This window comes from Lycium barbarum, chromosome 1 (assembly GCF_019175385.1).
Source record: "Lycium barbarum isolate Lr01 chromosome 1, ASM1917538v2, whole genome shotgun sequence".
Taxonomy (NCBI): domain Eukaryota; kingdom Viridiplantae; phylum Streptophyta; class Magnoliopsida; order Solanales; family Solanaceae; genus Lycium; species Lycium barbarum.
In genome coordinates, this window is record NC_083337.1 from 170,508,609 (window position 1) to 170,522,107 (window position 13,499).

At 33.6% G+C, this 13,499-nt stretch overlaps 1 protein-coding gene across 2 annotated transcripts; it reads right to left on the reverse strand.

The window, feature by feature from the left end:
- Positions 1-3,983: 3,983 nt before the first annotated feature.
- Positions 3,984-11,205, reverse strand: LOC132607935 (E3 ubiquitin protein ligase DRIP2-like). Of its 2 annotated transcripts, XM_060322021.1 has the most exons (8): positions 11,050-11,205; positions 10,717-10,963; positions 9,432-9,531; positions 7,531-7,858; positions 6,998-7,446; positions 6,852-6,902; positions 5,357-5,429; positions 3,984-4,650 (listed from the first exon to the last, which is right to left on the reverse strand). In XM_060322021.1, the coding sequence occupies exons 2-8, from the start codon at positions 10,829-10,831 to the stop codon at positions 4,471-4,473; spliced, it is 1,296 nt and encodes a 431-aa protein (XP_060178004.1). In that variant the 5' UTR covers positions 10,832-10,963; positions 11,050-11,205; the 3' UTR covers positions 3,984-4,470. The 2 variants fall into 2 exon arrangements, with proteins under 2 accessions (XP_060178004.1, XP_060178009.1); XM_060322026.1 differs by lacking the exons at positions 10,717-10,963; positions 11,050-11,205 and adding an exon at positions 9,982-10,150.
- Positions 11,206-13,499: the final 2,294 nt, after the last annotated feature.

The window sequence follows — 13,499 nt, forward strand, 5'->3', positions numbered from 1 at the left end:
TAATGCTACTTCTTTTCTTGTTTTATTTTCTTTTTTTGGTTTCTAAAAGATGTCACGCTGGAGCGTGACTTAGGCCTCATTTGATTTCATTAAGATTAAGACATCTAAGTTTGAATGCACATCTGAATAATTAAGATGTTGTTCTTAGATCTAAACATTGAATGATTAAGATTGTTTATTTTTCGATATCTGAATGTGCATAATGAATTTATTTAAAAATAATAAATATATAATTCAAATAAGAAAGTAACTAAATACTAGAAAATAAATACAAATTTAATAAAATAAAAATACTATTTGATAAAAAAATAAAACATATATGTTTGTTAGTAATGATGAAATGTTTGTAGTTGTGGTGGGTGGGGGGTGTTGATGGTGGGTTGGGGGTGGGTGGATGGTGTGTAGGGGGTAGGGTTGGGGGTGGGAGGAGTGTGTGTAGGGGGTAAGGTTGGGGGTGGGTACATGGGGATGGGGGGTGTTGGGGTGGTGTTGATGGTGGGTGGGGGGTAGGGTTAGGGGTGGGTGAAAGGTGTGTAGGAGGTAGGGTTAGAGGTGGGTGGAGGGTATGTAGGGGTAGGGTTAGGGGTGGATGAATGAGTTGTGGGGTGGGAGTAGGGGTAGGGGTGGGGGTGGCGTAGGTGGTGGGTACGTGGGGGTGAGAGGGTTGGGGTGGATGTTGGTGGTGAGTGGGGAGGGGGTAGGTGGTGAGGGGTGGGAGGTTTAGAGTGGGTACCTCTTAATGATATTAAGATTTTGTTCAAGATCTTAATGATTAATACCTATTCAGACCAAATAAGTGCTTAGATCTTAATGTAAACAAATACACTTAATGGTGTAAGGTCTGAACCATTCAGATTCAGACGTCTATTAAGTGCAAACGAATGAGGCCTTATTCAGACTTGTGTGGAATATCTGATTTTGGGTTAAATTGCTCATAGGCTAAGCAGAAATTTAAATTTTATGATTTCTAGATTTTAGAATAGCAACAAATTCTAAATTTATTTTTTACATATTTAGTAAAATATTGAATTCGACTGAACTCATACGTCGGCTTCTACCCGAAAACTCTCCATATTTAAGAGAATTTCCATTTTAGTGTTTGAACCCAAAACTTGATTAATGATGATGGATACTATCCCACCATTTTTGTAATTTCTTTTTGTTCATTTTGCCATGGGACCCTTTTTTTTCTCATAAGAGAATAATCTTACTACGGTAATTTATTTGACTTCAAACGTAATACACTGCATAGACACCATTTGATTTCTGACATAGATTATAGAAGTTATACATGCATTACTGAACAAGAATATATGAACATTTTATGTGGAACGAAGGAAATAGAATACATGGGGTAACAATATCTAACAATACTTTTAAATGGATAACATCTAATTATTAAAATATGGCTTTGTTTTAGTAAATAATATAGTAGGAATAATTTTTAAATGTATTTAACGTAAAAAATTCAAATATTAAAACCTATACGATTATACTACTAAATCAGGAAAATTAGAATTAACTTTGGTATCCCACTCGCACCATAACAATTCCTACATTCTTGTTTATATTGCACAGATAACAAGTACTATTATTGCATAACAATTCATATGTTTTAACTTCTATATAACTAACATAAACCAAACAAGCTTAAGGTTCTACTTTATTTATTAACACATTAGCTCCGTAAATTTACTTGGTTAGGTTTCCTAAAAATCTAATCGCACTGTATATCGAGATCAAGTGTAAAAATAACAATTATTTGTCGTTTTTTTTGTTTTACACACCTCTTAAGAAATATTAATTCGGAGGGTTATTTGACCTACTTTACCGTTATTTATGTCTAAGTTATAATCTCTTTCTATTAAATGTTTACTCTATTTATGTGTCATCTTCATTAGTGATAAAATTATACTAAGGGTAAAATGGAGAAAAAATAATTGATTATGCATTGAACTTCTAAGACGACGAATAATTTGAGACAATTATTTTTAATAACCACGACAAATAATATGAGACGGAGTCTCAATTTCTCTTAAGATTCAAGCCTCGTTACGTTAAATATCGGTACTATATTTTTAAAACATCAGTTAAGAACATTGGGATCACTAGGATTCTCATTGGACCTCAAATAGGAAATTCAATATAACATCTTCCAATTCTTATGTTAGTAAGAAAGAATAGATGAAATGAACGACACAAACTTTCGAAACATACCTGCTTTCAAAAGTATTTTCACAATCTTTTGAGGTGCATTATTTTTTAGAGTCCGGAGCCAAAATGGCATGTTTTTAGAGCTAATACCCCAAAATAGGATGCCTTTTTTTTTTTATATCAAAATGGGTATTTCGTTGGATAACCAACGAAATACCCGCAAGTAGCACTGTTCCGGTCTGGTAATTTATTGCATTTCGCTACACTTGTAGCTAAATGTAACAAATTTTTTTTTTTTTTTGCATTTCGTTGGTATATGAACGAAATATGAATTTTTTATTTTTTTTTGTATTTCGTTTTTTAAAAAACGAAATATGATTTTTTTTTTTTTGTATTTCGTTTATTAAAAAACGAAATATGATTATTTTTTTTGTATTTCGTTTATTAAAAAACGAAATATGATTTTTTTTTTTTTTCGTTTATATAAAAACGAAATAGGAAAATATAATTTGTTTTTTTTTTTTTTGCATTTCGTTGGTGTATGAACGAAATAGGATATTTTTTTTTTTTGCATTTCGTTTATATTCCAACAAAATAGGAAATTATAAAAAAAAATTCCGTTTATATAAAAATGAAATAGGAAAATATATATATATATATATATATATATATATATATATATATATATATATATATATATATATATATATATATATATATATATATATATATATATATTTTGTATTTCATTTATATACCAATGAAATAGGATAAACGTATAAAAAAAAATTCATATATTTCGTTTTTTAATAAATGAAATACAAAAAAAAAACATATTTCGTTTTTTAATAAACGAAATACAAAAAAAAAAAAATCATATTTCGTTTTTTAAAAAACGAAATACAAAAAAAAAAAATCATATTTCGTTTTTTAGAAAACGAAATACAAAAAAAAATCATATTTCGTTTTTTAATAAACGAAATACAAAAAAAAAAAATCATATTTCGTTTTTTAAAAAACGAAATACAAAAAAAAAAATCATATTTCATTCATATACCAACGAAATGCAACAAATACTGGACCGGAACAGTGCTACTTGCGGGTATTTTGTTAGTTATCCAACGAAATACCCATTTTAGTATATAAAAAAAAGGCATCCTATTTTGGGGTATTAGCTCCAAAAATATGTCATTTTGGCTCCGGACTTTTTACTCTATAATGTACATTTAAAAGTATTGCCTCTTGTTCGTAATGTTTGGTAGAATATATTAAGACTAAGTCAAAACTAAAACTAGGTGAAAGAACAAGAAGATAAATGCAAAAACTAGAAATCCAAAGGTTGTGTAGTATGTGATGAAATTAATCCTACTTTTGTGCTTTTGTTTAATGCAAAGAAGATAGATACATTACAACAATATAAACATATTCATTCCTTCCAAATGAATTCCGTAACATATGGAATAATGATCCATTAATTCTACCAAATGAATTTTGTAACATATGGAATAATGATCCTTTAATTTCATTAATTCTATTAATGTTCATTAAGTCTCCTCTTTGTAACAGCTTTTGCCATATAAGTTGTCATTGGTGAACATAATACACCCAGAGAAAACATCTTTTCTTTTTCTTAAAAGTTCTCTTCTTTTCCTTTCAATTTCTGGGGCAATTGTGTTTGTGCAAGCTCCAAACTTCCAGCCACTAGTGCAAGTGTTTGAAAGTGTTGTAGAACCTTGGGGGAGTGACCGACCTTAACGATTTGCACCAGAGTCGGGCCGAAATTGCTTTCAAGGCAGTGGCTTGTCACGATGCAACGTTAATCCGATAAGTTGATTCTATCCTTGGGCTTGTTTTACTGATTAATATTGTTAATATTTCCAACAGTATGGAGCAAAAACAAATACAAATACAAAAGGGTAATGCAAAGTTATAAACTCACACTTGAAATGAATCCCTACTATCTAACTTGTTGCACTTTCCAAATTGTGAAATCATCCCCACTACCTATTCTTCCCATGCAACAGAAAAGCCCCATACAACAAGGGGCAAACTGAGAAAAAAAAATCTTAGTAGTTTGACTTAAGTACATGCTACCATGAATCTTGGCAGTCAACAAAACTCTCAAAATTCATCCCTTATGACAGTACAAGGTAGTGTACAATCATACAACTTCGGAGAAACACAAAGTAACTCCGCTGAGTGCAGGAAAAACCGGGCTTGAGTTGTTCTTACTTCCAGTATGTCATTACTCATTTGCTGCTGATACTTCAACTTACGCGGGATATTACATGGATTATTGAAGGCAGAACGAATAACTCAAGAAGATTGATGGCCCGGGACCTTATGAGCATAAACGAGCACCATCACAAAGTCCTTTGCTGATGAACCAGTTATAGCTGGTACTTTTTCTGATGAAGTAGTTTCAAGCCACATATCTACCAAAGTATTCAGTTGTAAAGTGGGGAGTATCAACTGACCCATACATCTAATTTCAACCTACAAGATAACCTAAACAGTCAGCATAGCATAGAACTGGAACCATCATGATATGCTTTCTACATTGAATTTACTCAAAAATAACAGTCTCTCTTCTTTCTTTCTTTTTTTGATGATGGCAGTGTCTGGGCCGACTTGCGCACCTTGACTATTCCACAGAGTACCTACTACCTCCCACCAGCACCCAGGTAATTCTGCCCCCTAAGGCTTAGGCACATGGGAAGAAATCACTTAGTATTTTTCGCTTCTCAATTTGAAAGAAAATAAGTGGTAAATTTGAAAATAACTTACCCATAGATGCCATATATTCCCTTTGAACATCACGTAAGACACGTTATCATCCCTCATCTTAATAATCACATTAACTCAAAACAATTAAACTATCCGAGGTTTATGTTACCCAACATGATGCAAGGTTATTTAGTTCATCTTGAAAGTGGGGCTTCAACACTGAAAAATTTTGCACCCTCCATTCCCCAAAAAAGAAAATCTCAGTTGGACCTATTTTGTTAATAATCCCTACTTCCAAAAGGACCAAAACCAACTAGACCAAATCACACACAAACAGGACAAAAAATTGCAAGAAATCAAGCCCCTCTATATTTAATTTGAACGTTGACTGGAATGATGTTGGATTGTTTAGTACATAGTGTTGACAACATTCTTTTAAGTGCTAAAATGACAGCCAAAGAGCAACAACAATTACCTCATCTTCGCTCATAAGATCTAACTTCCTCATCAGATACTTTTGGATGAAAGAAACAGGAATATTGCCATCCCTGCAACAGAATGAAACAGAAAATGAATACTATCATCAATACCAGAAGAAGTTTATGGTTCCAACTCACAGAACCATAAATTTTAAGAGAAGCAGGGGTCTGATTTCCAGTTGATCAGTTAACTGGTCCAATCAGTTTCAAAAGCAGGGTAAGCAATATAGCCTGCGTGGGTGTAGTGTTAACTATATGAGGACACCAAGATGTCCAATTCCTTAAAATAAGGAAAAGATAATACAAGTTAGCTTCAAATAGACAAACAAGATCAATCAATGGAACAGAAGAAGCTGTGTAACGCATTGAGGAGAACTATCCTTGACTGGATGTGGAATTCCCTCATATGATATCATGCTACAGGAAAGAGGTCAACCAACCAATAGTAAACGAAGATGCGTCGGAGAAACATCAAACAGCAGTGGCAAAAGACCACAATTAAGCAGAATTAATGAGACAATTATCAATTATCAATTATCAATTATCAGAGACCATGATAAAAGGAAATAGAAAGCTGGGAAGACTTGTACGAATGTTACTTGCAAATAAGTGTGTACTGGTTTATAGGAAGGTATAAAACTCCAGGACCCAAAATATGATACAAGATTTTACTGCTTTAGACAACTGTAATCCCAACTCATCAAAACAGAATAGATAAAAATGGTTCATGACGCCTCTTTTTATCAGAACTCGTTATTCCAACATTTATATTTGAACAACAAGTCAGTACCAATTTACAATTCAAAGTTCTTTCAGCTTTAATCTAGGTTATATCTTTCTTTCCTAGTCTTTCTGGTATACCTGCAACTTGACCCCACCTGATGCATGCTTATCACTCCAAGAAGAAGAAGTGTGTGTAGATCAGCTTGTTAAATGCTCAAATTTAATGGGTTAAATCGAATGCTAACTAGAACTCATGGCATATATACATTATATACACACACACACTCAGTTTTAAAGCCTCGACAATATACATCTAGTTTCCGCACTCTTGGAGCAAGACTAAGTAGAGAAATTGCAGATGCAATAGTTTCAACCAAAAGAGACCAGTAGAGCACTCTTGAGAGAGTTTGAGAGCCTGGTGAAGCTTGTGTTCCTTGTTTGGAAAAGTGGGTTGCAAGGGATTGATACAATTCTCTTGAGGTCCATTTCATAGGTTAGGTGCTTGTTTTGGTTCTAACTAATTGAGGATTTGTTCAAAATTCGAAAAGAAGAAATAATATGTTACTCCCTCCTCCAACCTCCTACCACTTAGCTAGAGCAAATAAATATCAAGGCTTTAAGTATCTAACTCCTGTAGCTATAGACATTCTTTGTGCAATTCATTCGGATAATTAGAGCATAACTAGGAATGCTAAGCCTAGACAGGAACAACATCACAAGATAAATTATTTCACTACAAGACTGGAATAAAATCACAAATAAGCTTACTTTATTCTCAAGTAACTTGCAGAAATCTGGGGCAAAGGTGCATCTCCCTCCCTGAAAAAATTAATTGGAGTAGAAACATTTAAAATTACAATTCCTTTCTCAGAAAAGATATTTAAAAAAATCTACAAGATAACGCAGATTCTTACTGATCTTCAGAGGCCACTAATGAGAACCAAATTGGATTATTCCTCCTTTCACACTTGGTAGCCATTGCATCCAGCACAGCTTGAGGCGAAATACTAAATCCTTCAAATTCTGATGCCTTCTTTTGCCTATTCCTCCGGATCTTTTTAGGTTTATCTGACTCCAACTGAGCAGGTCCACTGTTATTCTTGTCATCGTGGACTTTGATTTTCAGTCCATGTTTTTTAACTTTAGTTTTACGGACATGGGCCTCATTGTCATGGGAATCCAGACATTCTGATTTGGCAGTAGAACCTTGGGAAGTAAACTTCGCAGACTTGCTCCGATTCGCTACCTCCACCAAGCAGTTCAAAGGTTTCCATAAATCAACTTTACCTTCCCACTGGTCCATGCCATTCTCTGTTTCGTTATCAGGTGTGGGTTGGCCAGATAGCTCAGCACTGGAAGAATTCTGCAAAAGAGGCATGACTAAGTGTAACAAGAATATCCACCTATGCACGCTTCACGTCGACCTCAGAAAAGAATATGACTTTACCTGCCTAATGTTCTGAGTAAACTTGTTCAAAGTCTCAGGTGAACTAGAGCTATCCAGCTGATCTTCCCCAGAATTTTCCTCTTTCTTGGCAGGTTTCTCGACAGGAAATGTGGAGCCTCGTAATGCTTTTCTTGCCACTGATTTTGATCTTCTTCCTGTTGTTCCAGTCTGTGTTGATACTCTTGGAGTGCTGACCACTAGTGATGATAGTGATCTCTCTTTTCTCCTGATTGGAGGGGTAACTGAAGGCACAACTTCAGGTGCCTGCACCTTTTGCCTCTTGTAAGGGAATATCTTTGCTCTTAGATCTTGCAAATTATGATCTGGCCTGAGATGAGTAGAAAAAAGAAATATAGATTGAAATGTGCGGTATGGCAGATAATAAGAGCTATCTGGAAAAAAAAAACCTCAGTCACTTTGAACGCCCCCCATCAGTATAATGGGACGTGTCTATTTATCTATCTCTTGACTCGAAATGGGAGCAGGTTTGAGAAAGGTTCTTGGAGTGTCTAGGCTTGGGCCAAAAGGGTCTCTTAATGCACTAGTTTTCTTCTTATATGTTTAACAAAGACTTGCCAGGGTAAGGAAGAAGGGGCGAACAAGCTTCAGAAAAACCTCATACAGCAACCATGGAAGTGAATACTATATGCATAAAATGCATGCATGCACACCCATAATCAGCAAAAAATCATGCTAGCCAATGAAGCATCTCACTGAGCCTAACCTAAGGCAAATGGTGAAAGCTACCTCATTTTGTTTAATACAATATACACAATTAAAGTCATAATGATCAGATATGAGGATTCGTATAACTGACCCTGACTTGTTCGGGACTGAGACGTCATTGATGTTGTATGATATATGCAATTAGGTAATATCCACAAGTCATATGTTGCAAGATATATTCCCACTTCTCTTTGGTCACTCTCTCTTCTAAGATCCACAAAAGTGAATTTTAAATCCTAATGTTATCAAGGTCATTCTTAGGGTACAAGTCACCTTATTTTGTCTGTGGTCAAGTTTCCTCTCTACATCCCGCAAGCAATCACTTGTCATTGCCTTTGTGGCCTCACATTGCAGAACCTCCAAAATGTACCACCATATCAACTTAGTAAATAAATTCAAAATTTTGCAGTGCGTCAGTTATAACCTTCTAGTAAATCTTAGCGGCACATAGGACAACACGGAAGAGTACTGTGATGTCTGCTCAGTATTCTTAGTGAAATCCTAACTCAATTGTGACAACCCTGCAGAGCACTACACAGTGATCTCTGCTCAGCATTCTTAAGATCCTCACTCATCTACGTGCAAAAAGCACGAAATATTGATGAACGACTTGCAGTCTTTCTTATTTGAAGATGAACTACATGGAGAATAAGAAGCTACTACAGTGGGAGAAAGTAGAAAATCCTAATACTTCATATAAATTTCAACTTCCGGTGAGCATAAAGCATTGCTCTCAGATTCATCATTGATTCATGAGGTCAGTAAGAAGTAAGAAGTGGGTAAGTAAAAACTAAGAAGGAAAACATGCATAGCCAGGAATTTGAGCTCTTACTAAATAATCATTAAGAAAGGCTATAAAGCTAAAGTTGCCACCTGATATCTTTCACACGAGACGCCTCTAACTTCTTGTTGCATATCACACTTAAAAGGGACAACAGAACCAGGCAGTCTGGAACTGAACATGCAGTAATCTCCATCTTGTTAAATTTAATAGGCTTACAGAATGAAGTTAATCAAAAGTGTGATATGTTACTAGAGGTTCCATGTGGTTGAACAAAAATGCAAAAAGCAAAACTAGAACTATCTACATCAATATGTCAATTGGCACTTGAGCACACCTTTGCATGTTAGGATTAACAGATAAAGTGAAAAGAGCGGGAGTGAAAATGTATGACCTCAATTTCTCTAATGGAACACAACCCAAGTCGATATTGCATATCGGACAGCATTCTGTTTCTTCATCAGAGAGCTTCTTATAGATGCATTTCCTGCAAACTGGGTGAATTTCAGAAAGAACATTACCACTAAAGAAAAGCTCGTCCTTTCTTGAAACAAGAGAAGCTAGTGCTGATATTGCTCAAACCAAAATGCAAAGATTATCTTCTTAAGAAGAATGAGAAGAACGTAACGAAGTTTAATTCATTCATCAAACATGATGTTTAGTGCTACAATACGCACTGTTTAGGGAAATCAAAGCACGTTCATTGCTAAATGATCACAAAGAAAATAATATTCTAGAAATGATTGCATAAATGACAGAGGCATTTCATTTGAATTTTCTAAATGAAAATAAAGAGATATAGCATGAAAATAGACATTTCATTTGGTTCAATTATACATGATGAACCAAAGCATCCCCGCCTCTTCTATGGAAACATCATCAATCAAATATCTTTGAACAGGAAATTCCCATATAAATCAGCAACTACTGACATAATTCATTACCACTGAGTAAATACACGAAATTCATTTAAATGAGATCAATCAAACAGGTGACTAGTTCCATTTAGTTGATAAAACCAAGATATTGACCAAATGTTTGAACCACGTTATAATCGTTCAAATACTGAGGACACAAAGAGGTATAAGCAATTCTCCTTAAATAAAAGACTACATAAAACCTCTGAGCACATAGAAAACACCCAGATGTTGGGACCCTATCAAATATTAATCCAGCTAAAATGATATTTGCTCTCTCCTATTTTACCTGTCGCTTTAGCTCAAAAAAATTGTCCCAAATAATTTTCATTTAGGAATTTAAGACTAAAGTTTGCAATTGTTTCCAACTATATACCCTTAACATTAAAGAAGAACCGTCTCGAAAAGCAAACTTAGTAAATTATACTCCCTCGATCACCACTTTTACTTGTCCAGTATCACTTTTAGCATATTAAGAGAAGACAATTTCTTTTTTTCTGTTTCACCCATAGTATTAATTACTCACTTCAAATTCATTAAAAATAAAGGTATCATGGTAAATTAAGCACTTTCATTTATTACTATTTCTTAAGAGGATGTGCAAAGTCGTAACTTGTATTTATTGTGGGCGTGAAAGAAGCTAAAACGAGAGTTAAAATGGGATAGGGGAATAGAGATCGAAAATTGAAAATTGGAAGGGCATTGCATATAAGTAAATGGATGGATGGATTATTATTATTATTATTATTATTAGGGACTTACAGGTATGAAGACATTCGGAAACAGTAGTAGCATCTCTAAATAGCTTATGACAGAGAGGGCATGTTACGCATGCTGCAATTGTATCTCTCTTCACTTCCACCACTTCATTTGCCATTATTTCCTCAAAGCAACTCGTTATAGCTCAACACACAACGTAACTGGATCAACTAGTGCATGCTACAAACACCTTATGATGATGAACACATTGAATTTACGTCCATTTTCCTAACAAGTTGTTAAATGGTAACTGAAGACAAGATAAACCTGCGAATTAGGAAAATTGAAATTTGAACAAAAGGGTTGATTTGAATTGGGAAAAGAAAACGTGGGTACCCATAGATTGGGGTAGGGTAGGGTAGGGTAGGGTCGTCGATGATCTTCTCTTCTTCTTTGTTATTCTGTATGTGTACATATATATATGAGCACTGTGTATTGTGTAATTTGGGAGTTGAAATCGAGAGAAATGGGTTGGACTACACGATAGCATGAACCCAACCGAATACTTTCCTTACTTTTATATTACGGACACCGCACTCTTTACTGTTTCTATTTTTTACGGATATATTCAATGTTTTTACTTTTCTATGCAATATTTTTAGGAAAGTAAGTATTTATTTTGTCTCAAGACCAGGGCATCATTAATTTAAAGTCAATAGGCATATTATTACTTAACCATGAGTAAATATTAAAAGATGTATATAGAAGAGATATACTCCCTCCGTTCATGTTTGACTTAAAGCAATAACTAAATGATAATTTTACTATATTACCCCTAATTGTTATAATTCTTTAAATAATTTCAATCAATCAAACATACTTTAAAAATTGTACAGCACTAACAATTCCTTAAAGTTTCCAACTCAATAATTAATAACAAGGGTAAAATATGTATGAATTGATAAATTATTTCTTGATCTTTCAAATTGAACAATTAAAAGTGGACATTTATTTTTAGTATATTGGACAAGTAAAAATGGACAGAGGGAGTGTTTTTCTTCTGAGTTGAATTTTGAAAATTATGTTTGACCATAAAATGATGAAAAAATTCGAAATTCAGTTTGATATCTAAAAAACACCAAAAAGTTATTTTCACTTTTTGATTCCAAATAAATCACAAAAATTTAAAAGCAACTCCAAATTTCAAATACCAACAAATGAGCCACCAGGGCCTCATGCTATGCACGGTATCAGATGTAGCAAATGAACTAATGAGCCATAACGGTCTCACAACAAATAATTGACACTTTTAGATTGTCGTTTCATTAGCTTATGGAAGGTGTTACATATAATTCAATATGATAGACACGCTTGTAGACACATAATTCATTTAACACATGTACAAAAATTATATTTTTCAAGTACTTACAATTTTCACAACCAAACAGACCTTATTTTGTTCCGAAGGAGGGTGGTGATAACATGCGCCAGTGGTGAATAGGGACGAAGACCGGGCTATTTATATGCGTGACGGCGTGCTAACAAAGGACATAGAGAAGGAAGGGTTGGTGATTAATTTTGTTGTCATGTTAGCCTAGGCGTGCTATTTAATTAAGAATTCTTTCATTTAGAAAAACTTTTACAAACTTTCCAAAAAATTAACATGTACACACGCCATAAATTTTATAATCCTACTCATTGAAAGCTTAAAAGGGAGTTCTAAGACGTGCAATTGATGGATTTCAACAAGTTACCTTGTATTTAAAAGTGTATACCTAATGTGGCCATTTATATACTATGATGATGACTTTTCTTTAAATGGCTGGAATTTGTAAATAAATTATACTTAAAACTTAAATAAGAAAAAAAAAGTAAAAGCGATTACTCATCATAAAAGCATTTCCTTGTGTAAAGGGGTTGTTAAGGGCAAATACTTACATAATGGAGTGTTTTCATCTAACTAAATAATTGATTTTAAGAATCAAATGGAGTGTTTTCATCTACCTAAATAATTAATTTTAAGAATCAAAATAAAAATGCACATTATTACTTAATCGTGATTAAGTATATGCAAGACATACAAATAAATTTTTATATAAACACCAAATACGAATAAATTTTATCATTGTTAAGTGTTGTTTTCGTTAGCTGTGACTTTTTTAAGAAAAAAAATTACGACTTGAAGTTGCTTAAAATTCACCAAGAGAACATGTGCATTTGTTTCTAAAACAGGGGTTACGTGTGTTAAAAGGGTGTTGGGACAATAATGTCCCAAACCTAGTAAACTATGTCTTCAAATTAATGTTCCAAAGTATTCCAAACAGGAATCACCTAGCTATTACTACCTTTAGTCCATATTGATTTTTGTAAACCTTTTATAGAAATTTTATTTAATAACTTTAATCATGAGAGTATCTGTATAAATATATTATTATTGATCTTTTTATTATACATCTTGCTTAATTAACAAATGCGCTCATTGGTGTTTGAATTGAAAAAGAAAGAAATAAGTGACTTACTGTTCTTTTAATATCAAATGTATTGGAACAAATTTACTTTGTTAAATTTTTGGGACAGAATGGAGTAAACTTAAAATGGTTAAGTACAGTTATGAAATGAAACTATAATTCTAGTTATAATTGCTCCAAACTTACTTTTAATTAATACTAACCCATTGAGTAATAGGCTAAGCGGTAACTAATTAAAGAGAGTTGAGTTAGATCTTTGACTTATGCCATTAATTAATTATGTTCGAGAAAGGTCTTGAAAGCTACTTTCCTACTTGGAGAGACAATATTGTCCTCCTAATTAAATTTGGTATGATGAGCTATTAACTTCGGTAAATA